At 48.3% G+C, this 26,799-nt stretch overlaps 2 protein-coding genes across 3 annotated transcripts; one reads left to right on the plus strand and one right to left on the minus strand.

Moving 5' to 3' along the window:
• The first annotated feature begins 77 nt into the window (after positions 1-77).
• Positions 78-16,860, plus strand: KIF4A (kinesin family member 4A). 2 transcript variants are annotated; one of them, XM_066559333.1, is made up of 30 exons: positions 78-207; positions 286-400; positions 1,059-1,249; positions 1,492-1,581; positions 2,150-2,316; positions 2,483-2,577; positions 2,760-2,879; positions 3,893-4,068; positions 4,548-4,609; positions 5,260-5,395; positions 5,835-5,893; positions 6,072-6,177; positions 6,808-6,873; positions 7,160-7,342; positions 7,692-7,795; positions 7,992-8,136; positions 8,622-8,732; positions 9,197-9,280; positions 9,876-9,989; positions 10,166-10,321; positions 10,877-10,971; positions 11,988-12,117; positions 12,674-12,844; positions 13,203-13,310; positions 13,486-13,563; positions 13,646-13,762; positions 14,391-14,540; positions 15,316-15,432; positions 16,058-16,180; positions 16,684-16,860. In XM_066559333.1, exons 1-30 carry the CDS (start codon positions 85-87, stop codon positions 16,858-16,860), a joined length of 3,669 nt encoding a protein of 1,222 aa, XP_066415430.1. In that variant the 5' UTR covers positions 78-84. The 2 variants fall into 2 exon arrangements, with proteins under 2 accessions (XP_066415430.1, XP_066415429.1); XM_066559332.1 differs by having other exon boundaries at positions 85-207; positions 13,646-13,747.
• A 1,754-nt stretch (positions 16,861-18,614) lies between these two features.
• Positions 18,615-22,548, minus strand: TAF9B (TATA-box binding protein associated factor 9b). Its single transcript, XM_066559470.1, has 7 exons — positions 22,457-22,548; positions 22,297-22,378; positions 21,667-21,803; positions 20,894-21,028; positions 20,178-20,259; positions 19,493-19,606; positions 18,615-19,090 (listed from the first exon to the last, which is right to left on the minus strand). Exons 1-7 carry the CDS (start codon positions 22,505-22,507, stop codon positions 18,930-18,932), a joined length of 762 nt encoding a protein of 253 aa, XP_066415567.1. The 5' UTR covers positions 22,508-22,548; the 3' UTR covers positions 18,615-18,929.
• Between the last annotated feature and the right edge of the window lie 4,251 nt (positions 22,549-26,799).

The raw sequence follows: 26,799 nt of genomic DNA on the forward strand, positions 1-26,799 counted from the left end.
CCACTCTCAGGCCGGGCAGGGCCGCGACCAGCCCCGCTCCGTGCCCCGGCCCGCCTCACGGCACTCGTGTCTCGCAGGCTGGTGATGGTGCGGGAGGACGAGAAGGGCATCCCGGTGCGCGTGGCGCTGCGCTGCCGGCCGCTGGTGCCCAAGGAGACCAGCGAGGGCTGCCGGACGTGCCTGTCCTTCGTGCCCGGCGAGCCGCAGGTGAGCCACGGGGCGTTCCCGGGGGTCCCGCAGCCACCGGGCCCCGTTACCAGCGCTGCCCCGTCCCTCTCTCCGCAGGTCGTGGTGGGCAATGACAAAGCCTTCACCTACGACTACGTGTTCGACCCGTCCGTGGAGCAGGAGGAGGTTTTCAACACCGCGGTGTCGCCTCTGGTCCGTGGCATCTTCAAAGGTTTGTCCAGGGTTTTGCCCGTTTGGAGCCCGTTCCTCCCCGCAGAACAAGGGGAGTGTGTGCTCTGAGGCAGTTTTCATGGAATGCCAAAGGAGTTTGTGTCAGAAGGGACCTTAAAGCCCATCCAGTGCCACCCCTGCATGGGCAGGGACACCTTCCACTGTCCCAGGTTGCTCCAGGCCCTGTCCAGCCTGGCCTTGGACGCTTCCAGGGATCCAGGGGCAGCCACAGCTTCTTTGGGCCTCCCCCCCTCACAGGGAGCAATTCCTTCCCAATAGTCCTCTGGCAGTGGGAAGCCATTCCCCCTTGTCCTGTTACTCCAAGCTATTATAATAAGTCCCTCTCCCTCCTTAAGAATAACACAATGAATTGATAAACATCCTCTTCCAGGATGCTGCAGTGGAACTGGGACAGCAGAGAATTTGTACTGTGTTTCTCTTTAGCTCTAATAAAACATCCAGTCTTAAAAAAAGAGCTGAAATAATCATTTTATCTGTGCTTTATGAAGTTTTCATTGCCCTTTTTTTTCCCTTCAATGTTCCTGACTGTGATCTATGCTTAAAGCTGGTGTAAGCTGATGCTTTTCTGCAAGGGTGGTTTTCAAAAATGCAGCTTTCAGTCTCCATGTGACTCACCCGGGTGTCCTTTGTCCCCTCAGGATACAATGCCACTGTCTTGGCCTACGGACAGACGGGGTCGGGGAAAACCTATTCCATGGGAGGCACCTACACTGCCAACCAGGAGCATGAGCCCAGCGTGGGGGTCATCCCCAGGGTCATCAAGCTGCTCTTTGAGGAGAAACAGCAAAGGCACGATTGGGACTTCGTCCTCAAAGTTTCTTATTTGGAGGTAAAAGTTTGGTTTTTATCAAGTTAGGAATAAAGGGAGCTTTGAGGTCACCTCCTTCAGGTAACAGATATTGATTAAATCAACCCCTAAGACTCCAGGAGGTTTTGTTAATCCTTTCTGGTCCAAGGTGTCTTCCCCTAAAGGTGAAATTATTAAAATGTGATGCTAAATTAGCCCTAATTTCAGCGTGACTGCTCCTTTCTTTGGCTGGTAACTCTGAGCTGCTCCTCTGCTGCCTCCAGATTTACAACGAGGACATCCTGGACCTGCTGTGCCCCTCCCGAGAGCGCTCCCCGATCAGCATCCGGGAGGACCCCAAGGAAGGCATCAAGGTCTGCAGGGCTGGGGACTGAAGGAGGGGGTCATGTGAGAGTTTCTGCCATCCCCAAAGCAGTGGATTGGAGCTCATCCATGTGTTGGGAGCAGCACAGAGATCCAGGGGGTGGGGTGCTCAGGGAAAGCACAGCTTGCCAAGGAGCACATCCAGTCTCTCCTGCTCATCCCCTCTCTGGTTTGTGTCCCTGGGAGCTGCCTCTGCAGAACTTTATTCACACAAATCCTCTCCCCATCAGCCCCTTGCTGTGGCTGGCACAGCTCTCAGCTCCCAGCTTTGGTCAGGATATCCATGGATTTGTCCCTGGAGCCCTGAGGAGCTCTGGCTCCATCCCAGAGCCTAGCTGGCTCTGGAGCAGGCAGAGGAACCTTGGGAGTGTTTAGGAGCGGCATCAGGATGTGATTCCATGTTCCTGAAGTGAAATTCACAACCAGTTTTTCCTGGGAGGTTCCATTCCAGCCCCCTGGGAATGGGCTGGCACAGCCTGAGGTGCAGGGAGATTTTGCTGATCCCAGGTGGGATGAAGAGGAAGCAGAGGATAAACAATGTTTCCTTCCTGGCTACAGATTGTGGGGTTGACAGAAAGAAATGTCACCTGTGCCCAAGAGACCGTGTCCTGCCTGGAGCAGGGGAACAACTCCAGAACTGTGGGATCCACGGCCATGAATTCCCAGTCCTCCAGATCCCATGCCATCTTCACCATCTGCATTGATCAGAAGAAGAGAAATGACAAGTGAGTGTCACTGTGCAGCTGATGAGAGTTACTTTCCCAAAATTTCCTCATCCTGGTCCTGAGCTGTGCTTCTCAAGGCAGTTCAGGTTTTGGCTCTCTGAATTTTCAGCTCTTGGGCTGCTCCTTTTCCACCTGGGGAGAGTAAAACATTTTCTTTCTGCCCTAGGAATTGCAGTTTTCACTGCAAATTACACCTGGTGGATCTTGCTGGCTCTGAGAGACAAAAGAAGACCAAGGCTGAGGGAGACAGACTCAAAGAAGGTCTCTGGGCTGGGACTGGTGGAGTTTGGGTTTCTTCTCACTTGGGACTTAATAAAAGAGCAAAGCACTTGTTTAACCCTTTAATCTGCTTTTTTTAACCTTGTTAAATTTTTAATAAGTGCAGGAAACGAGGAGTTTGGAGCTGTTGAGGTAGCTGTGCTCACTGTGAGCTTTGTCTGCAGGAATCAACATCAACAGAGGCCTCCTGTGCCTGGGGAATGTCATCAGTGCTCTGGGAGATGAGAATAAAAAGGGAGGCTTTGTCCCCTACAGAGACTCCAAGCTGACCAGGCTGCTGCAAGGTGAGAGAAGATGATGACAAAGCCTAAACTTGCAGGTGCTTTTTAAATAACAAAGCAGGGGAAAACCCCCCAGCTCAGAACTGCTGCTGCAAAGGGATTTGTTTGTTTAATTCCTCACTGAAGCCAGGCCTTTCCTGTACTCTTATTTTAGGTTGCAAATGCAGTGAGATGAGCTCAAAACAAGTCCTGCTCTCCTGTGACAGGAGGCAACAACACAAAATCAGGGCTTATTTTTGGTGGGGAGAAGGAAGAGGAGAAGTCTGGGAGCAGAGATCTATTATTGTACCTTAATTATAGCAACTCCCTGGGGGATGTCACAGCCAGAATGAAGCTCCAGCTGTCTGTGCCTTCCCTGGCATTTGTTTTCTTAGTCTGAATATCTGGTCTTTATTTTTCAATAGCTGGGATTTGTCTTTCAATGCATTTTATTTAAGTTACCCTTTAATTTGGGCAAAGCTTCAGTAATGAAATTACTGACATTTTGATGGTAATTACATAATTTGCTGCAAAAGCTCTTCAGTATTTTCCATGTCTGAAAGTACCTAATTAAAACCTGGATTAGGCTGGATGTGGGGCCCCCTTTTTTTTTCTGATCAGTAGCTTTAAGAGCCAATTTGTATAAAACCAAAGGATGAAGTTCCATGCAGCTTTGTGATCTGTTCTTATCCAATAATTCCTTAAATTGGAGAAAATTTTGGATGTTCATGGAGGTCTTGTTATTAGGGAGGGGCAAACCTGAAAGAACCAGGCCAGAAATGGCATAAAGAAATTATTTATTAGGGCAACAACTGGGGCTTCTGGGGTGAAACCTTTATTTTCAAACCCTTTGGCTTGCAAAAACCCACTTTAAAACAGACCTGAGTGTACAGAGGAGAAAGTAACGAGTGGCACCCAAATCCAGCTGTTTAGTCTGCATTTTGGGGACACACTCCTGGGGTTGGAATCCTTGAAGGATGACATTTCACTGTCGTTGTTGCTCTGACAGCTTTGACATTGTTTCTTCTCCTTCCCAGACTCCCTGGGTGGGAACAGCCACACTCTGATGATTGCCTGTGTGAGCCCAGCAGATTCCAACCTGGAGGAGACCCTGAACACTCTGCGTTATGCTGACAGGGCCAGGAAGATCAAAAACAAACCCATTGTCAATGTGGACCCCCAGGCAGCTGAGCTGCACCAGCTGAAGCAGCAGGTACTGGGGGAACCCCTCAGCAAACCCCAAAGGAAGGCACAGCCTCACAAAAAATGCAAAACATTCCTAATGTGCATTGCTCTGTCTCTGGAGGTGGTGGGAAGGGGATGTGTGGAATTTTCTTTTGGAGTTTTCCTGCAGCCAGAGAAAAGTGGTGCTGGTGTAATTTAAATTTCCCTTCCACTCAACAAAGCACTGCCTGGTGAGCTACAGGCACAATCAGAAATACAGAGATGGTTTGGTGCCCTCCTGACATCTCCTGCCTGTGCCCAGCTCGGTGGGAAGGGAAGGGTTTTCCCTGGGGTGATTCCAGAGGGAAGTCAAGAACGTTTTGAGGAATAAATAAGTTGAAGTACAGTAACAACACCACTCCTTTCCACAGGCAGTGGTAACAGGGGAGTTATGGAGCAGGGAAGTCAGGAAGACCAAGGATCCATGGACCTGTTACATTTACAAGCAATAATTCTTTGTCTTTGCAGGTCCAGCAGCTCCAGGTGTTGCTGCTGCAGGCTCATGGAGGGACCCTGCCTGTGGCTCTCAAGTAAGATTTGTTATTTAATGTCCTCTGGATGTGTATTTATCACACTCCAGAGAAGTCTCTGGATCTCTTAGCTTTGGGCAGTGCTATAGAGTGAGGGGAGAACAAATTGGTTGCTTTTCCCCCCTTCTTTTTGTCATCCTTACTGGAATTCCCTGGGATATTTAGTTTTGTAGCAAACACCTCATGATTGCAAAAATCTGTTGCAGGAAGTAAAAGAGGAAGCAGGAAACACCTCCTGAATAAATTCCTGTCTCTGAGACCCATCCATCACCCCTCTACCCCTAAATGTGGGGCAGCTCCACCTCCATTATCCTTAAAAGCACAAAATCTGGGACAGAGTTGGGCTGTGCAGGTGTTGTGTTCTGGGGATGTTCCAAAACCAAGGACATGGAGTTCACAGCCTCTCTTTGGAGGTTTTTCCTGCATTCTGGAAGTGTCCAAGGCTTGGACAGACCCTGGAGCAGCCTGGTCTGTGGAAGGTGTTCCTGCCCATGGCAGGGGTGGGGCTGGATGAGCTTGAAGATCCTTCCCTCCCAAACCATTCTGGGCTATTTATTTTAAATTATTTAAGCAATGATGATAATTTTGGAGGTGACTCCAGTGCTGTCCCAAAGCCCAATCTCACACCCAACTGCTCCTTGCTGCTGCAGTGGTTTGGCCCCCTCAGAGAGCCTCCAATCCCTGATGGAGAAGAACCAATCCCTGCAGGAGGAGAACCAGAAGCTGAGCCAGGGGCTGAGTGAGGCTGCTGGGCAAACAGCACAGATGCTGGAGAGGATCATCCTGGTAAGTTCCTTATCCCAGGAGAGCTCTAAATTGCTGGAAGTGAATCAACAGCAGCTCCAGTATTTATGACATATTGAGAATCTCTTAAATGTTCCTTTCATGTTGATCCAAACCAGTCAGAACCCAAAACCTGTCTGAATCTGTTGGTCTTTAGTTTTCTTTTGGAAAAAAAAATCAGCTGAATCTTTCAGCTTTTTTAATACTTTAAATATTTTGTTTTAATATTTTAAATAGCACTTGCACACTTGTGTTCTCCTTTCCCCACCCTACTTTTTTCCTTTTGCCTGCAGTGTCTGTCCCTGAAAAAATGCTGTGAAATCCAAACTGGCCTTAACCATGAAAGATCTTTCAGTGCATTGGTTTTCACACTGCCAATCTTTTACTGCAAATTATCAGCTGATTTCTGGCTTCTTATCTTCTACAATTCTGATTTCTCTAGACAGAGCAAGAAAATGAGAAGATGAATGCAAAACTAGAGCAGCTGCAGCACCATGCTGTGTAAGTATCCCCACACCCTTCTCCTGGGATAATGTCCTTGGGAATTCAGTGTTTTCAGTGGGATAAACTGGATCCAGTCAGCTGGGGTTTGTTCATCCAGAATTAATTCAGAGGTTGAGTGGGGAAAGTTCTTCTTCCCTGGCACAAACTCAGCATGGACTTGTTCCCCTGTTTCCAGGTGCAAGTTGGATCTGCAGAAGTTGGTGGAGACTGTGGAAGATGAGGAGTTAAAGGAAAATGTGGAGGTGATCAGGAACCTGCAGCAGGTGCTGGCTGAGCTGCAGGTAAGGCTGAACCCAGGGAGTTGTGACAACAATCCCAAGAAATCTGGGATTCCACTCCAACAGCTTCCCTCAAGGAGCCCAGCAATTAAAATGTGAAATGACTACTGAGATCCACTTCAAAACTGTCCTGTTGTGCTGTAATGCTGCAGAAAGGCCACTTGTGCTGCTCCTGGGGGAGAAGGGAAGGAGGAGTCTACATGGAAAAACCTGACACAGGAGCTTGGCATGGATTTACAGTCCCTGAATTGGATGGAATGTTCCAAACTTTGTGATTTTTATGGACAATGTAAATTGCAGAGGTCTGAATTTGTTGAATAGAAGCTTCCAGGCTTTTGTCTAAGGGAGGAATTTCAGTTCTCCCTCACTGGACATTCCTCTGTTCTCTCCTCTTCCTTCTCTCTCCAGTGCTTTGGTTCAGGGAAGATTTCAAGGAATGGCTTTTCCAACCAGACATGGAGGAGTTTCCCCACATTCCTTGAGGAGGAGGATGATGGTCTCCTCTTTCCAGAGAGGCTCTGGCCGGAGAACAATCACATTGTGCTTTGCCCTTATGTGCCAACAGACTCTTATTTCCTTCATTTTATTTCCTATTTCTCTTTTCACCCAAATATTCTTCTCTTTGTCCACCAGAGTGAAAACGCTGCCGCCACAGAAGCTGCTGCAGAGCTGCCAAACTCTGAACAGGATTCTCCAGGTGTAAGTGAGGGGCTCAGCAGTGCACACCTCACTGGGGCATGGTTTCATCTCCTCATCACTTTTATCTGCTCCTTCCTACTCATTTTCTAACCCAAATGCTTGATAAATCATCATTCTTGTCTGTGCTGTTTCAAACTCAATGTGTTCACTGTCAAGAACCTGTTCTCATTTTTGAATATCTGATTTTTTTACATACAAATGAATATGAAGTGCTCTGTGGAAATAATGTAATTCAGGAGCTTTGGATTGGCTTCTCCTCATCTCCTCATGGCTGTGTCTCCTGCAGGGAGCAGAACTGGGCCAGGAATCCAAGAGAGCCTCTGACTTCAGCACCCAACACGCCCTGCGCCAGGCCCAGCTCTCCAGGGAGCTGCTGGAGCTCAACAAAGCCCTGACTCTGAAAGAGGCCCTGGCCAAAAAAATGTCTCAAAATGATACTCAGCTTGGGCCCATTCAGTCCCAGTACCAGGTAAAGCTGAAATCCTCCTTGGGCAGTTTGTTTTCCCCAGTTCCTGCTGGGGAGAGGGAAGGGAGGAGATCTGTCCTCAGGAGCCTGTTCTGATTTGGGTTTATTCCTTAAGCTGGATCCCTGCTCCCTTGGGCAGTGTTCCCTGCTGTGCTGGGTGACTCTGTGCCCACCAAAGCTCCAGAGTGTGCTGGGCCAGCCCCTGTGACCCTCACACTGCTCTGAGATGAGGTGGTTTAGCAGCCTGCTGTGAAGGAATGGGGTTTTTCAAGGTTTCTGCATCTTAAAGCTTTGTCTTAGGATCTCTTTCCAAGGTTTTTATTTGGAGATTTATTCTTCTTGTCCTTTCTAGACCAATATCAGGGATCTGGAATTGGAGGTCAGCAACTTGCAGAAGGAAAAGGAGGAGCTGGTCCTTGCTCTGCAAATGGCAAAGAAGGACATCAACCAGGCCAAGTAAGAGGGCTCTGCCTGCAGCCCTGGGGGCTGTCAATGTGTCTGAAAATCCAATGTCTTGCATTTCCATGATCTGTGAAAGCTCTTTTTTGGTGTAAAAATGTCCCTTTAAAGTGCCAGGAGCTGCAGAGAAACCTCCTGTGGGCTTTCAGCAGCAGCAGAGGTGACATTTGGATTTGTTGTTGTTCCTCTCCAGGCTGAGCGAGCGGCGCCGGAAAAGGCTCCAGGAGCTGGAAGCACAAATTACTGAGCTCAAGAAGAAGCTGAATGAGCAATCCAAGCTCTTGAAGCTGAAGGAATCCACAGAGCACACGGTGTCCAAACTGAACCAGGAGATCAGGGTAACCAACAGGCACCTCTGACTTGAGCCAGTGTGGGCAAAGCAGCTCCCAGGCAGGAATCCCAGAAATCCCTGACAGGAATCCTAGAAATCCCAAACAGGAATCCACTTTCTGTTTAGTCAGACTGAAAATAGCAGTGTTTGGCAGGATTCCTGTGGCTACATGACCACAATGGGCAGGTGGCTACTGAGATTTGGGCGGAAAGTAAGTCCACAGTATCTTCTGGCATTTCTAATTTATTGCCTCGGTCAAATCATTTGATTTCTCTTTGATTTCTCTAAATTGTGCCTGGGTTGGTCTTCCCCTTATGCCAAAAAAAAAACCAACCCTCTGTATTTTAGCACTTTGAGAGTGTTCTGAGTGGGAGCACAGCAAGATTTCCCATCTTCCACTCCCCACACCTGGCAGGCACAGGGGGGAATGGAGGTTGAAGCTCTTTAGGCTGTAAATCCTGGATAATTCTTCCAGCCACTGCTGTTTTTCAGGAAATGAAGCAGCAAAGGGTGCAGCTGATGCGTCAGATGAAAGAAGACACCGAGAAATTCAGGCAGTGGAAGCAGCAGAAGGACAAGGAAGTGATCCAGCTGAAGGAAAAGGTGAGCAAACCAGCCCCTCACTCTATTCCTCCCTCCAAAGGGCTGCCTGAAGGTTTCTTTAACTGGGAAGTATCTTAGGAGAGCTGGGAATGCTTTGAAGAGAAGCTTGACTCATGTGGCTGCCACTTTTCACCACTTGGGCTTGTTTGTGCTGGAGATCTTCAAGCTCTTGCCACAGCTGTGACTCTGCTCTAAAGCAGACAGCAAAAATAGCCAATATTTGAAGGATTTACAGTTGTGGGGTTTGGCCTCAGCATGGGAGATTTTTAAACTTCCAAAGAAATGTTGGATCTGCAGGTCAATAAAATCCAGCTGCTGAGTGCAGTGGCCAGCAAACACTTGGAGTTTGGTGTCACAGCAATTCCTGCCCCTCACTGCCTTGGGGTTCTCAGGCTGGAATTTTGGGGCTGCAACCATTCCTTTGTCATGGAAAATGTGACTTTTGCAGCTGTTTGTCCTTGCAGGACCGTAAGAGACAATATGAGCTCCTGAAGCTGGAGAGGGATTTCCAGAAGCAGGCCAACGTCCTTCGGCGCAAAACAGAGGAGGTGAGGAGCCAACATCTCCTGGAAATCCCAACCAATCCCTAAAGTCTGCCAAGTGGGGCTGGAGGAAGGAACAGGATACACAGGAACCTCTGAAAGGAAGTTTAGAGGCTGGGAAAAAATAAAAAACTCTATCTGTAGAGAAATCCCCATTTCTGCCTTTGGGGGATCCCAGTTAAATTTGCTCCTTAAAGGCCAGGAGGCTCTTGGGGGCCAAGTGGCTCTAGGTGCCAGACTCCTGTGGCAAATCCATGCAAATGCCCAAGGTAGGAAGTGGAAAATGAGTTTGGGTGGTGGATCTACAAGGTTGCAGTTCAAAATCCTTTCAGGATGGCTTCGTAAAAAAAATGCATCTTCAACCCCTCATTTTGGGTGTTTTCTTCTACCTTCAGGCATAGAAGGAGCTTTTCTTTTAAAGGAGGAATGGCAGCAAAGGAAATAAAGGCAGAATTCCTTGAGTTAAACCAGAATAACTTGAGATTTATTAACCTTGTGCTGTCACTGTCCCAGTGTTCGCCCTGGGCTGGGAATCCCTGGTGTTTCCAGCTGTAGCAGATGATTGCAGTCCCTGTTCAGCTCCTTGTGGAATCTTTTCCAGGCAGCAGCTGCCAACAAACGCCTCAAGGATGCCCTGCAGAGGCAGAAGGAGGTGGCAGATAAACGGAAGGAGACCCAAAATCGGGGCATGGAAGGAATTGCTGCACGAGTCAAAGTGGGTAACAGCATTTTTGCATCCCTACACTGGGCAAACTGGGATTTGGGGTGGGTGCTGCTGGCCTTGGTGGCTGGAGCACTGCAGGAGGACCAGGGAATTGCAATGGGATTATTCAGAAGGATTCAGTCCTGAAGTTGAGCTCAACCACTGGGTTTTGGGGGTTATTTTTCCAGAGCTGGCTTGCAAATGAAGTTGAGGTTCTTGTCAGCACTGAGGAAGCTCGAAGACACCTGGCAGACCTGCTGGAGGACAGGAAAATCCTGGCAAAAGAGCTCTGTCAGCTGAAAGAGAAGAAAGATGCTGGAGAAAACCCCCCTCCAAAGCTGCGGGTAAGAGGGAAATTCCCCTTTTCCCACCCCACTCCTCTGGCTGTTCAGCAATACTGGATTCATTCTTCTCTCTCCTACTTGACCTGTTCCCTCAGAAGGTGGGGATGGATCCCACCATTTCTGGGAGAAAGGGTTAATATTTTTATCCTCTCAATGTCAGGGACAAGAGGTGCTGAAGGATCTTGTTACTTAATGGAATTTGGGAATTTTTTTTTTCCCTGAAAGGGCAGTCAGGCTTTGGGACAGGCTGCCCAGGGAAGTGGTAGAATCACCATCCCTGGAAGTGTCCAAAAACCATCTGGATGTGGGACCTGGGGACATGGGTGACCCATCAGTGTTGGGTGAATGGTTGGACTCAACCCTCTGGGAGAGCTTTTCCAACCTCAAGGATTCTGAGGGATGTGAGTGGCTCACTCCACTCAGCACAGGCTTTTGGGGAAGAACAATGGAACAGAAGCTGTGGGGAGATGCCTGGAGGCTTTCCTAGCTGCAATATCTGTAAAAGTGTGATTTCCTCCCCTGTTGCTGCCCTGCGTCCCTGTGCTGTGCTTCCAGAGGCGCACGTACTGCCTGGCTGACCTGCAGGCCCTGGACACGGATCTCTCTGTCTCCAAGCAGATTGAGAGCCTGCAAACAGAGATGGAGCTCAGGTAAGGCACTGCCACAGTGCTCATCCACACAGCCTGACACTGCAATGATGAGGGAGAAGTTGCATTGCTGTGCTTACTTAAGCAGCACCCTAACCCATCTAATTGTTTTAGAGCCACTGCCAAAGCAAATTGGGGTAAAAATACAGATGCTGAAAATCTTTTTCCAAAACTCCAAGGTTCAAAATCATCTTTACAGTCTGAGTCATACTGATGGACAAACTATTTCCTCTGCATCTGTGGTCTTTAATCATATTTACACCGGGTGTCAACAAGGAAAGCCTTCCAATGCTACATGGAGCACCTTTGGTGTTTGATGGAATGGGTGCTCAAGCTCTGTCTCCACAGATGAAACACATCCCCCATGGTAAATTGTAACTGAAAACAGAGCTGAGGTATAATTACACCAAGAATCCATATCTTTATACACAGGGTGATAGGGAGTGACATCTGAAATTTTGTCCTTGTTTTATTCAAGACCAAAAATGCCAAATTTGATGCAAAAATCCATTTTTACAGAACCAAGAATTTTCTATTCTTGGGGTTCAAAGGATGCTTCAGGAAGGAATTTGGTCCCAACACCCCATCCATCAGAGGGATTTATAGCAAACTGTAAAAGATGGAGGAATGATTTTTTGTATTGGCCAAGTATCTACAGGAAAACTGACCAAACAAGTTGAAAATGGCTTTTCAGGGGGTGAAACCCCCAGAGCCCTTTCAGTGGGTTTTCCTGGCTGTAATTTTTCCAAAATGTGGGGAAAATACTCAGGCACTTAGACTGGGTGTTTTGAGCTATTAGTGAGAACCTCTGGGGAAAAAAACCTCCACTTTTATTTGGGAATGTGGAGTGGAAGCAGAACTCCACAGGGGAGCAATGCAGGTTCCAGATGCTCCACTGAGCAACAATAATCTCAATTTATACTATTTTACTTAATATTATGGGAACAGTCACATTAGCCCAGAAAGCAGCCCTGGTTTTCTCCTGTGTTGTAACCCCAAATCCATGGATTCTTCCCCAGGAGTGCCCAGATAGCAGATCTGCAGCAGAAACTCCTGGATGCAGACAATGGAGATCGGGCCAAGCAGCGCTGGGACAGCATTGCCACCATCCTGGAGGCCAAATGTGCTCTGAAGTATCTCCTGGGAGAGGTAAAGTCTGGATTTTCCTTTTTTATCCCTGAAAACAAAGGCTGTAAGTCTGCTTAGCCACAAATAACAGGAATTGACCAAAGGAATTTGACTAGAGCCTTCTTGTGGTGGATGAGGTTTATTCCCCACTTGAGTTTGGATTAAAGTAATCTGTATGGGGGAGTGAAATCTGAAAAGCAAGGAAGAGGGGGATGGAATAGATGAGGGTCTGGATGCTTGCATAGGAAAGGGAAAAGGCAAATTTCAAAAGTGGAAGAGAAGAAAAAGTATCTAAAATACTTCCTGAGCAGGCAGGGAATCAGTGGAATTGGTGTTGAGATGGGAAAAAGAAAAATTGGGGTATTGTGGGATCTGGGAAAGAGCAACTGAAGGACAAAATTACCTCTTGTTCCCTGGTGCTTAGAAATCAAAGGAAAAGGGTGAAAAGGAAAATATTCCAAGTGCTGCAGGAAGGGAGATGAATTCAGAACTGTGAACAAGATCCTCAGCTCCCTGGTTTATCCCTGTCCCAGCAGGGAATCCCTGTCCCAAGCCATGCCTTGCTCTTGTTTTCCAGCTGGTCTCCTCCAAAGTGCAGGAGAGCAAACTGCAGAGTGGCCTGCAGCAGAGCCAGGCCAGCTGCTCTGATGTGCAGAAGATGCTGATGGAAGAGAGAAACCACATAGCAGAGATGGAGGCAGAGTTCCAAAATCAGATTTTGGTGCAGGAGCAGCAACACCAGGAAAAGGTGAATCACAGCTCATGGAAATCTTGGAGTCTGATCTCCAGGTCTGCTCAGAGGGAAAGGCAAAGGGGGATGTGTTGAAATGAAGCTGGTGCTGAATATCAGCTCAAATCCTGTTGGACTTTTGCAGATAGTTCATTCAAAGCCAAAGAAATCTCTGTATTTATCCTGTGCAAATTGGTTTATTCAGCAACATTCCTCCTGCTTTAAACAAGGAGGTTACACCTGAGCACAAGATCACTTTTCAAATAGATCAGGGTGGAATTGTGCTGGAAGTGACAGGAAATTTCCCTGAGCCTGGACTTCGATGCCAAGTGCTCCTTTCAGGAATTCACCCCTGTTTATTCCAACTTGCTTTTAGGTTCTGTACCTGCTCAGCCAATTCCAGCAGAAAGAAGCAGCAGAGAAGAGATTGGAAGATTCCCTGAACGAGCAGGAGAAACAACTGCAGGAGCGACTGCGGTTCCAGGTGCAGAGGCTGGGGGAGGCTGGGATCCTTTGGGATTCCGGGAATTAGGAGAAGGATTGTGTGTTCCCTTTGCAGAAGCCTGCATGGTGTGCTTGCTGTGCAGGCTGGAATAACCCTGGGGGATTTTATCATATTTATCTCCAATGAAACAAATTTCCTCTTGTCCTGCAAACAGGAGGAAGAGCTGGAAAAAATGAGGGAGATCTGTGAGAAGAACCAGGAACTTCTCCGGGAAAATGACACTCTGAAACAGGTAGAGCCTTGTACAGACACCAGAGCCTCGTGGCAGCTGGGTTGGATGATTTTGCAGAGCTAATTCTTGTCCCTTTTGACAGAAACTGCTGCTCCTCCAAGTTGCCAGTGGCCAGAAGCTCGGGCACATCCAGCAAAGGCCACCTGAGTCTCCAGACTCTTCTTTTGATTATGTTCCACCCAAAGTAAGAGGCTGCACAGTTTGTGTTGCACCTGAATTCTTTGCCAGAGTTCATCTTGGCTGTTTATAATGTGGTTTTCATTCTCCTAAGCTGCTTTTATCATGCACTTGTTCTGCTCATTGAAGTGTCCCCTTCAGTCCTTTCCAGAAGACTCAAATGCTTTACATCAGTTTTTTGGTTTAAAAAAAAAAAAAAAAAAAGCAAACAAACCCCAAACCTGTTTCCTCATTGTAATTCTGACTCTATCCTCCTTCACAATCCAGATTGTTTTTCTGTAGCATTCCCAGTCTTTAAATTATGGGGCAAGGCATGTGTTTCACAGCCAACTTTGCATAGAGCAAAATCTTAGTGCTGGGAGGAAGAAATGATTTAAAATTCCTTGGACAGGAGTGTGACACTTGTTTTTTGTCATGTGATGTGTCAACAACTTAGACTTCCAAGGATTTGTCATCAATAGTTTAAATTGATTGAATTTTCAATCCTGATAATTGGATCTTTTTTCCCCTCCCTCACCCCACAACCTTCTTGGCTGTGAGGGACTCTGAAAACCCTAATAAAACCAGATTAAAATGTAATCATTATTAGTATTATTAATGAAATAGAGCTGCTCTTTGGTGGCCTCACCCCTGGTGCTCCTGTGTTGCAGCCCAAGTGCCGCCGGCAGACGACGGCCAAGCCCCGAGCACCCAGCCCCGAGGTGGATGTGGAGGAGCTGTTCTCTGACCCTGGGGAGCTGGAGGATTCTGACTGGCTTCCTGGGAAAGCAGGCAGAGGAACCAGGAAAAACCTCATGGGGGTAAGGTCCAGCTGCCCTTGATCCAGTGTCTGTTAGGGAATCACTTGCTGTGTGCAGGGGTTGGGATGGAGCTGTGAGGTGTGGTGTCCCCACTGTTCTCAAAGTGGCAGGAATGGGTTATTTGGGTGCCTGGGGATATTTGGGACATTCCCACAGACACAGCAAAGGTTGTCTGCAGTCAGCAAGACCTTCCTGGACAGGTTTTCCCTGTCTAAGTCACCTTCTCCCATGTTCTGTCCTGCTGCCTGTGTCTGAGCTGGCCTCTGCTTTAGGAACAGCCCCAACAGCAGCCAGACCCATCCAGGGAGTCAATTTTAGGGAAAAAAACAAACCAAAAAAGGATGTCCTGTTGTGGATCCCTGTTTCCTTTGGGAACCTGCAGCTTGCAGTCCTGACAGAGCCTCAGCTTCCATCTGTCTGTGTCAGTCTGGAGCTTCAGCCTGTGGCTCAGAAAATTCCTGAGGCTTTTGAGGTGGGGACTCCTTTTTCTGGAAGTGTGGCACAGAAACTGGGATCCTTTGGCATAGCCTCAAGTTAGGCAATGAGTAACTGAAGGTACTTATCCTGTAGATCTTGTAGGTGGAAGGATTTTATTCTGGATATTAGGAGGAAAATTATTCTGGGATGTAAAAAAATGCAAAATGCAGTGAAATGGCAGTGAAATGCAGCAAGGGGCAGCTTGGGGGTGTCCTTGTCCTTGAGATGCCACAGCTGGCAGGACCTGGAGCATTCCAGGAGCATCCTGGCCATTGGATCCCCCTTCCCTCCCTCACAGTGCTCGTGCAAGGGCCGCTGTGGGAACAGGCAGTGTGGCTGCAGGAAGCAGAAGTTGGGATGCACCGACGGCTGCAGCTGCGCCGCGGCCACGTGCAGGAACAGGGAGCGGGGCCTGGTGAGTGCTGCTGGCTCTGGGGGGCACAGGGGCTGCATTTGGGCTGGAGCAAAGCTGGATGAAGGGATAATTCCCACACAAGTATAGTTTGTCCAGGCAGAGCAGGTGCACTTTGCTGAAACTCTGTGAATGTCACTATAATTAGTGCCTCTTTGGTAACTGAGGAAAATTTTCCACTGCAGGACCAGGCTCTGCCTTTCAGGACAGAATTTTGGAGATTCACAGCAAAGATTTTCATGTTCCCACTTCTCATCCACAAATCTGAGGATAAAAAGTTCCATTTTCCATTTTGGACTAAATAAATTAAAGTTTTGTCTTTGGCTTCAGACAACACAAAACCCTGACTCATTCCCAGATTTCTTTTTAAGAATGGAAGGGATGGTTTGGGGGAGGGGGTTGTAGCAGCAGGAAGGTCCATGAGAAACTGATGTTAGTAGTGGGAATTTTGCTCTTGGATCTCAGAGATGTGGAGCAGGGACAGCCCATAGTGCTCTAATTATTAGTGCCTAGTCTGAGCTGCAGCATCCTGTACTGTGAAAAACTTCCCAGCTGGAGAGCAGGGGGCTGTGGTGGGAAGGGAAGGGATGGATGTTCTGCAAGAGCTTCACCCTCTGCTGCCCCTCAGGAAACCACACCATGTGAGGAGCACAAAAGGGACTCGGAGGGGTCCTTGAAGCTGGAAGACCCCACGGAGGTGAAAGCAGAAGAGAGCTTCTTCCGGCCTTTGTGTATCACTCCAACCACCAAGGTATTCCCAGGGGAGAGCAGAGCTGCTGAGTGAAGGGTCTTGGAGGGAAATCACCCCAGAGGAGAAGCTGCTGCTGGAAAACTGCACAGCTCCAGGCAGCTTATGTGGAAGCTGAGCGTGTGTTGGATTCCTAAGTTCCCACACTGAAATGATGCCACGAGCTTGCCACCTTTTCCTGCAGCACCTTCAGCAAGGAGAGAGGGGAAGTGAGGAGTTTGCAGGATAAAATCCTGTCTGTCTGTCTGTCCATGTTCAAAGTGACCTCTCTGACCTGGCACATCTCATTTCACCTCAGCTAAACAAATTCCCTTATCCCATGGGAGCCCCCTATTCCAACTGCTGTCTCTTCCTGCTGCATGGTATTTTGTCAAAAATATTGTCTTTTTCCTGACTTGAGTAAAAAAAGCAACTCTTGAGGTTGGCCAGGCACTTGGTGTCCTGCTGCCTTTGGTGGGTCACCCAGCTGTGACTAACTCCAAAGATTGTCCCTTGCTTTCCCCCAGGTCCTGCAGGACATCACAGAGCAGGAGGTGCTCCTGAAGATTCCCAGCACTGCTGCCTCCCTGCTTGGGAGGGATGAGGAGTCCCGGGAGAACCAGAACCCCTTTGGCAGGAGGAAGAAGAGGATGCTGAGCAGCAACATCAGCTTCTTCTCAGGCTGCACCCCCATCAAGGAGTAGTTTACCTGTCCTGGAGCTTTTCCCATCCCTTTAGGCCACATTCCTGGTGACTTTTGAGGGAGTTGGATTCTCCTGCTGGAGCAGCAGCTCCTGCCCTCAGCGAGGGAGCCAAACTGCTTCTTTCTTTGTTATGTCTCTGTAAATATTTTTGTGTTGGGGCCAGGTGGGGGGTAAGAATTTTTCCTCTGAAATTCCTGGAGTGAATGGAGGTGATTTTCCAGGTGGGTGTTCCCAGCTCCCTCCCTCCTGCTGAGCTGTGAACGCTGGGTACGGTTTCACCTGTAATCTTGAGAGAGCTTTGTCTCTGCACTGGAGCTCTGCTCCTGCCTCTTCCCATGGAGCCTGAAGGAACTTTTCCAGCTGCCCTGGGGGAGCCATGGAGTTAGAAGGCCCTGGCTGAAGTCTTAAACCAGCAGCTCTGAACTGCTCAGGCTTTCTGGCCCCTTTGGCCGCTGGGCTGTGTTTATTCAATGAACTTAGAAACTTGACCTATGTGAATAATGTAGGAATTTTAACTCTGGTTTGTGATTTTAATAAAGGAGTTACTAAAGAAACCTGACTCGGAGTTGGGATTATTGTGTACAACACCCCTCAGCCTCCCCTGTGCTCTCTGCTTAACTTTGGTCTTAAAACCAGTCCAGGAGTTGCTGTCACTGGCACCTGCTCAGGTCTTTCTGTCCAGACACCCCAAACAAGTTCCTGCTGCTTTTCCTTGCCCTCAGCCCTAAGTTGTGAGTCTCAGCAGGAAGAGAAGGTGATAAATGTAAATTTTGTTAAATTTATTTTTTCTCTTTTGCCAATGGGCATGACCCAGCCCTTCCCTGAGAGCTGCACAGGGCTGTGGGATTTGGGCAGCAGTTCCCTGACCTGAGACTCCTCTTTGTTTACCTGTTGGATGAGGCTCTGCCAACTTAGAGACTCCCAGGATGGTTGGGCTGGAAGGGGCCTTAAGGATCATCCATTTCCACCATCCCAGACTGCTCCAAGCTGGCCTTGGACACTTTCAGGAATGGGGCAGACCCAGCTTCTCTGGACATCCTCTGCCAGGGCTTTACTACTCTCACAGGGAAGAATTCCTTCCCAAACTCCCTCTCACTGTCCCTGCTTTCCAAGTCTATGAAGGCCCTGACAGCTGTAAAATATTTCCAAGTGATTTAAATGAACTTGGAAGTTCTGAGGGCTTAGGCCGTAATAGAAGATTGTCCCAGTAATATTATGTAAAAATATATAATATATAATTATATAATAATATACAACAGTGTATGCTATATAATATATATTATATATAGTAATATTATATATAATAGAAAATATATATGTTTTACATAATATGGCATAGGATTATGTTGTTTATTTTCGAATGTGTACCTAATTCATAAAATACAATTTATATATGAAGTGTTTGTATGCATAATTAACTACTGTGTATTCTCTCTACACACTATATTCTATATATTTTATGTATGTGTGCACACATACATATGCACATTAATACATAAATATCTATGTAAGTGTATAGACAAATGTATATATATTAAAAAGTAGGAGAGTTTTGAGTGTAGAAGGCAATTACATGTATGTGTATATGATAAATATATAACACATATATATGAAACACACATATATAAAACCAATCTATTTATATATATGTGTTTATATATAAATTATATATAAAAATACATTTAAAAATAGAAAATATATGGAAAACCCTCTGCCTCCTCCCCCAGCTGTGTGCACAAGACACCAAGGCCAGGTTACAAACACTCAGCACTTTATTTCCACACTCCCAAGGCCCAAACGGGGCCTTTCTGCCCATTCCCACCCCCTGGAGTCTGTGTGTATCCCACAGAAGGGCTTCATGAATCCCACAGGCAGGGCCCCCTGAATCCCATGGAAGGGCTCCCTGAATCCCATGGGACAGGATCCCTGAATCCCTTAGGAAGGGCTCCATGAATCCCACAGGAAAAGCTCCCCTGAATCCCATGGGACAGGATCCCTGAATCCCTTGGGAAGGGCTCCATGAATCCCATGGAAGGGCTCCCTGGATGCCATGGAAGGGCTGAGGGCCCTCACAAGGCGTCGTAGTCGTCGTCGTCCTCGTGCTTCCTCTTGAGCGGGTTGGGGTCGGCGGCGCCGGGCGGGACCATGTTGGTGGTGATCAGGATGTTCTTGGGGCCGATCAGGGATGGGTTGATGAGGACGTTCTGCACCGTGGGAGTGGTGGGAGTGGCTGTTGGAATCATGGAAAAGCGTCATTGAAAGCTTGGAGCAATCCCTGGGTTAATTCCAGGCTCATCCCAAGAGGGAGGATGGGGAAATGCTGTGGGGAGAGGGAAACAGGAGCCAGGGTGGGAGGGAGCTGCCCAGGATGGTGATGTTCTGGCTGCCACTGCTGCGCTGGGAATGGGAATTAACACTGGAAGTTCCTGGAATGAGGGATAGGGGGAGAATTTCCCATCAGCTTGGCCAGAGCAGCTGTGGCTGCCCCATCCCTGGAAGTGTTCCAGGCCAGCTTCGAGCAGCATGGAAGCTGTCTCTGTCCATAGCAGGGGCTGGGACTGGATGAGCTTCTCCCTCGCAGCCCAAGCAGGCTGTGGCTGTGTGGTTATCCCTGTTCCAGCCCCAGGAGTACCTGATTTCCCAGCAGGCTGTGAGGACGGGATCTGGACAGTGAAGCGCTGCCCTGCCAGCGACACCGGCGCTCCCACCTTGGCTGACACCGACACGGTCTGGGCTGAGGGGGTACCTGGGTTCCACACAAACCACCAAAATAAATCAGAATAAATCCAGAAACACTCCTGCAACTCCCTCCCAAGTGGAATCTGTTATTAGGCACAGTGGGAATGCACAGGAACACAAGGACACCAGGCATAAGGATCAGATTTCTAGGCAGAGCTGCACATTTGATCATTTTCCTACATTCACCCCAGCCTTAAAGACTACAAACATACATATTTTACATAACTTTACATAATTTTTAGGGCATAGCTGTAAATTTTAAGATCTTTTTAAAAATGGATATTTCCCCAGTGCTATGTAATTCAGCATCACACTGACATTGAGGAAAATAACCCTAAATTTTAGTGAAGTTCTTGAATAGTCCCTTAAATAAAGAATTTATCACAAATACAGAACATCTGTAATGCATTTACATTTAAATTTTATTGTAATAATAAATATTAATTTATAAAATTAACTTTCTGATGATGTCACAGTCCCTGACATTCCCTCAGGGGCTGAAAAGTGTTTTAAATTATTCCTCTTTATTTTTCCTTCCTAAAATGAAGGTGGGAATCCCCTGTGGAGCTGTTCCCTACCCAAAGTGGGAGTGCTGGGCCTGCTGCTCACGGCGCCCACGCTCAGGCGAGGGACTGTGATCCTGCCTGCTGTGGAGGAGACCTGTGGAGAGAGAATCAGGGAATGAGGGAATAAACAGGAAAGTCCCCCCACAGTGAGGCATTCAGGGCTTCACAGCAAAGGAAATATTTTTCCTCTAAAGTAGAAACAACTGAGGTGGAAGTAACAAATACTCTTAATATCTACACCAAAGCCTGACGTGTGCTTCTGACAACCTGACATTAAACCTGACAGTTCCTCCTGGACATGAGGAGGAATTCCTTCAGGGAAAGGGTGGGCAGGCTTTGGAAGGGGCTGCCCAGGGAGCTGCTGGAGTCCCCATCCCTGGAGGTGCCCAGGGAATGACTGGATGTGGCACTCAGTGCTCTGGCACAGGCTGGATTTGATGATCTTGGAGAGCTTTACCAGCCTCTATGATTCTGGGATTCTGCAGTATTTCTTTCACACTACGATATTCCAATACCTGAAATGTTCCCATATTTTAAAATTTCCCACATTTCCAAATTTCCATTTTAAACCAACCAACAACAAATGGCAAACCCAGCCCGGAGACCTCTGAGCTGACACACACAGGCCAATATTCACCTTTCCCACCTTTCAGAGCTGTGGAAAACTGCAATTTAACACCACTCCCACCCCCCCAGGGGTGCATCCCCAATCCCTGAGCCATCCTTACCTTCTTCTGCAGGGATTTCAGGCGGTAGTTGGGGGCAGTCAGGCAGTACCTGTCGGGCGGCAGCCGCGGGCCCGAGTACGGCTTGATCAGCGGCAGCGGCGTCTGGTTCTTCTGGCGGGCAATGTCCAGCAGGAACTGCAGAGACACAGCCACAGCCCCGGGTCTGGGCACATCCCCGTGTCCTGGTGACATCCCAGTGTCCCACTGACATCCCCGTGTCTGGTCACACCCCTGTGTCCTGGTGACATCCCCGTGTCCTGGTGACATCCCCGTGTCCTGGTGACATCCCCGTGTCTGGGCACATTCCTGTGTCCTGGTGACATCCCCGTGTCCCTGCCTCTTCCCCGTGTCCCAGTGACATCCCCATGTCCAGTCAGATTCCTGTGTCCCAGCCTCATCCCTGTGTCCTGGACACATACCAGTGTTCTGGCCACATCCCCATGTCCTGGTGACATCCCTGTGTCCCAGTGATATCCCAGTGTCCTGGTCTCATCCCCGTATCCCACTGACATCCCCGTGTCCCAGCCTCATTTCCATGCCCTGGACACATCCCTGTATCCCACTGACATCTCTGTGTCCAGGCCTCAACCCTGTGTCCTGGCCACATCCCCATGTTCTGCCCTCTTTCCATGTGTCCCAGTAACATCCTCGTGTCCCAGCCACATCCCTGTGTCCCTATGACATCCCCGTGTCCTGGTGCCAGCCCCATGTCCCTGCCCATCCCCATGTCCCAGTGACATCCCCGTGTCCCCGGCCACGCGGGTGGCGCTCACGTCGCGGGGCGGGGGCGATGTGAAGGACTGGTCGGTGCGGCACTGGATCGCCAGCCGCACGTCATCCGCGTCCACGCTCGACTTCTTGGCGTGGCTTGAGTAGATCTTGGCGTCCTCCAGGATGGTGGTGACGTATCCTGGGGGAAACGGGCTCTGGGTTCCATCAAATACTCCCCAGCCCCGTCCTGCTCTCACCCAGCTGGCACTGAAACCTCTGCGAGTACTGCTCAGAGTGCCCGAGGGCAGCACTGATGGGATAACGGGAAGGAATTCTTCCCTGCCAGGCCCTGGCACAGCGACCCAAAGCAGCTGTAGCTGCCCCTGCATCCCTGGAAGTGTCCAAGGCCAGGCTGGACGTGGCTTGGAGCTCCCTGGGACAGAGGAAGGTGCCCCTGCCCAAACCATGCTGTGTTTGTGATTCTGTGATTAAAGAGTCACAAAATTTCAGCTGGAAAAGATCTCCGCGGTCACCAGGCCTGACAGGGGAGCCCCCGCGGAAACACGGACTCACAGAGCACTCTCTGCTCCAGACAACACTTCCCCGCTCCACCCAACACTTCCTTGCCCCACACAACCCTTCCCTGCTCCACCCGCGGCTTCCCCGCGCACTTCCCGCCCGGCCCCGCTTACTGTAGGCGAACTCCAGCATCTGGTTGATGACGCGCGGCTCGTACTCGGTGATGCCCATGTCCTTGAGGATCTGCGCCATCACCTGCGGGGGGGACACAGGCACCGCTCAGCCTCCCGGTACCCCTCGGTCCCACCCGGATCCCCCCGGGCCCCGCGGTACCTGCGCGTCTTTAGGGGCGCTCTTGGGAGACGCCATCTTGGCCGCCTCCATCGTTTCCGGTCATGTGACAAAAGGGGCGCGGCTACGGCGGCCGGGAGGGCGGTGTTGCTATGGAGACGCGGCCTAGCGGGGTTGCCAAGGAGATGCGGCCTAGCGAGGTTGCCGTGGAGATGCGGCCTTGCCGGTCAGAAATTCACGTTACTATAAATATTCATGAGGAAAAACAGGCACAGACCAAATCTGCTGGATCCAAGTGACTGCTTTCCCACTTTCCCTGCTGCAGACAGCCCAGTGCCCCCCATCTGCCCTGTGGTGATGCAGGAGAGGATGTTTTGTAATTTCATTAATAGCTCTGAAGTCACTTTTTAAAGTGCCAGCAATCCCAGGATTAACTAAAAATGACGGTGTGTTCCCACTGTTCTGAAAATAACAGGTTCCACTTTGGAAGCAAATTTAAAAGCTTTTTAAAGCTGGCTTTAATGGCAGCTGAGTGGATTTGGAAGCCACTTAGAGCACATTCCATGTGAGTTTTCTCAAAGTTTCTCACTTTCTGAGGCAAAACAGAACCAAAAATAAAGTTTTGTTGTGATTTTGTCGGGCAGGCGATCAGCAGTGTTAGAGAAGCAGTTTCAATCTGTTATAACCCGGGATGGTTGGACTGCAGCCAGGTCTGGAGGAAGAGGATGGGCTGGGGACTCCCATCCCAGCTCCTCAGAGACAGGGACAAACCAAGAGGGCAAACCAAGAGGACAAACCAAGAGCTGCTCCCTCTGATCCTCCCTGTGGAACATTCCAGCAGCAGCTCTGGTGCTCCTCATCCACACACAGGCAGGCATTCAGCACCTGGATCAGCCAACCTGGCTGGAGCCACATCCCAGCCCTGCCCTGGGTTTGGGAGCAGCCTGGGGGAGCAGGAGCAGCCCCACAGCTCCAGCAGTGCCTGCAGGAGCTGGAAAACCCTCACCCAGCACAAGGGGCAGGCACGGGATCCCTGTGCCAGAATTTGTGCTGAGGCAGCTCCCAGGCCAAGTCATTTGACTTCCATGAGTCAGAATGTGTTACACAAAAACATCCTGGGAGGGAGGAGGGAGGAGGAATTCCAGACACTGACCTTCGACAACAAACTAAATCCTCTTTTCTTTCCTTGTTTTAGGAAAGAGGGGGAGAGCAGCTCTTCCACAGGCTGAGATCAGGCTGGAGCTCAGCACATGGAGCTGTGGGCTGTCACACATTCCTGAGGCAGGAAAGAAAATGATGGTTTGAATCCCCACTTCCATGGGGCTTGGATTTATCCTGAAAACCAGTGCAGGCTCTTTGCCCCCTCTGTGCCACCTTCTCCACTCACCACAGGTGACTTTCCACACTGGGAAGCACAACCAGGAGCTCCTTGCAGGATTTCTGTGAGGAAAGCAGCAGGAAAAGGCAGAGAGAGGGAGTTACTACAGGGCAGCCACCTGTAGTACCCCCCTCCAGGCCCTGCCCCCTCCCCGGGACCCCCTCCTCGGGAGGGGGCCCTGCAAAATTTCTGTGAGACTTTGATTTCAGTGAGTTTGCAGAGCTGAGAGCTGGTATGGTAAGAACCATTAGCTGCAGGCATGTGATGGGAAGCAAAAGCCCTGTTTTACCCAATCCTTTCTCTCAAGATGTGTTGAATTAACATGAAGCAACATGAGAAACGGTGCAAATGGAGCCAGAGTACTGGGGAGCTTCCCCCCCAGTCTGCTCAGGGAATAATGGAGTGAGGGCCAATGTGTTGGAACTGCTGGGAGCACCTGAGAAGGTGAGGGAGAACAGCATCATGGATGGCTGACCTCCCTTCCTGTGGGTGAAAGTGGGAAAAATGTTGCTGGTGACACGGAGCACATGTCCCTTTGCTTAAATAGTCCCATCTCTCACAGAGGAAAGTATCTGTGACTCCTTGGGTTTTTTCTTCAATCCAGAAGGGTGTATATCCAAAGAGATGAATTGGGGGAACAGGTTTCTTCACATACAAGGGATGTTTTTCCATCTTGCTTTAAAAAAAAAAACAACAAAAACAGTTTGTCAGCCTTTACTCAGTTCAACGCCATTTGCTCAAAACATAGCAGCTTCCATCATTATCTCTCTTACCTCATAATATTTATTGCCATTAGGAAATTTGATACAGGATTACCAAAGATAGCTTCATTATCAATGACAATAAATACCTATGCAAATGCAGCACCAGAAGCATGGGGAGGGTTGCTGTTATTATTTAATTTTTTTTTCTTTGCAAAATCTCCCTGGTTTGTCAGTGAACTCTGAGGCAGATAATTTGTTTGGTAAACCATTGATGAAGAATTTTCTCTCTTTGACCAAATGAATCAAGATGTGGCACAACTGTCATCTCTGTGCAAATCCAAGACTATTTTTCATTCTTGCACACCTTTGCCTTCCCAGTGATGTGTATAATGCAAGACAGACATATCTTTCTGAATATTTATAACACAGATGTGATATGGTTTAATCTGAGCTGCAGCCATCAAGAGGATGTAAACTCTATTTCCACTGGATGTCACTCTTAGCTTAGGGCTGTGGGAGCTTAACACTAAGGGGTTGGCTGCATCAGTCTGATACCTGTTGGTTTGTTTAGATTTTTTAAAGATGTTTATTTAACCTCATAGTTCTAAGTGTATTTTTTTAAGGAGAAAAAGTGCTAAAGATGGTAATGATGATATGTTGAGTTAGTTTTTACTTGTGTGATTCCAGCATATTTCTGAAGGGGTAATGAATTTGTGAAACTTCACAGCGTAGAGATGCACTTGGATAAAATTCTGAGGTATTAAGAGAATGTATTCCTGAGTCTATTTCAAACAATTCCCCTGTGCTTGGGAGACCTGATACTACTCTGCAATAAATTTCCTTTTTTATATATATATTTGATATCTAACCTTTCCTTATTTAGTTTCTTTGCTTACAACTATGTTTTTTGTGGGGGGGGGGGCAGGGTTTGTGATTTTGGGATTTTTAAATGTTTTTGGTTTTCATTCTTTGGGGTTTTTTTTTTGTGAAGGTTTTTTTGTTTGTTTGTTTGTTTGTGGTTTATGTTGGTTTGGTTTGGGGTTTTTTGAGGGGATTTTTTTTGTTTGCAATTGTAGCTTTTCCACAGCCAAACACAGAAGTAGCTGGCATGGATTGGACAACATTGCATTCCCTTCCACCACTTGCTTATGTAAATTCAGTATATAAGAGAGACTTGACCCTGGTAAATACACTCTCAAAAGTCATTTTGGGTCATGCCAATGAGCTAAACTGCTTATTAATTGATGTTCTGTAACGCTCTACTAGAAGCAGCAATTTAAAATATATCACACATAGGTTTTATATGTCACATATAGGTTTTGGTTGCCTATGTTTCGTTAAGTTGTCACAGGATGCTCCTGATTCTGGGGTGTTTTATTTTGCACTGCTCTTCAGGGTTGCACAGAACAGCACAAAACTGCCCCTCTGTAATTACATTTCAATGACACAGCTCAGAAATTTGGCTCTTTATTTTGACAGCCACAATGTCATAATATATTGGTCACAAACAAGCTTGGAAATGAATGTTCCTCTAAGGTGAGTTGTGAAGTTCATGTCTTTGATACTTAAATGTCACCTGACTTTGATTCAAAGTCAGAGCAAAGTCAAATTTATATGGATGTAGGAGCCTCCCTCTCCTCCCTGTATCCATATCACAGGAAACACTTATGTGGGCTGGAAGGAAAGTCCCATGAATGAATTTGGAAGTTCTGTTCCCTGCTGGCTTTTTCTCCCACAGAGCTGGTGCAAGCACCTGATGCAAGCCTAAAGAAAGATGTTAAGCGTCCCAACCTGCTTTAACTTAGTTTTTCATTTGTCAGTGATATTTCCTCCGTGTATGTCCCAAAATGCCAAATCAGGGTGTTTGTATTCTGTTGCGTGTGATGCCATTTCCTGTTTCACCTATCCCAACTCCTCAGGTGCGCCAACCTCTGCTCTCCCCTTTGCCCTCCTGCTAAGAGCTGTCCATCAATCTTAACATTGCAGCAAGGGCGTCGTGTGGTTGGCAGAATTTCAAAACACGCTCCTCAGGTCCGGGCTCATTGGCCTGTCCAAGTGTCTTTATCTCTTGAGCCTTCCCCTCCTCCCACCTGGTTGGCCCTTACCTGTCCCTTCCCCTCTTCCCCTCCCTCTGTCCCCGGGGCTTAAAAGGAGACGAGAGCACGCGGTCTGTCTGCTGCCTCTGGTTCAGAAGCATGGGTCAGACTGGTCGGGCTCGTCCCACGCGGAAATATTTGGATTAATATTCCTTATATTGGCATCCAAACCTGTGGCTGCACAAAATTGCAACCCCAATAGGAATC

This window comes from Molothrus aeneus, chromosome 14 (genome assembly GCF_037042795.1).
Source record: "Molothrus aeneus isolate 106 chromosome 14, BPBGC_Maene_1.0, whole genome shotgun sequence".
In the NCBI taxonomy this organism is placed as follows: Eukaryota; Metazoa; Chordata; class Aves; order Passeriformes; family Icteridae; genus Molothrus; species Molothrus aeneus.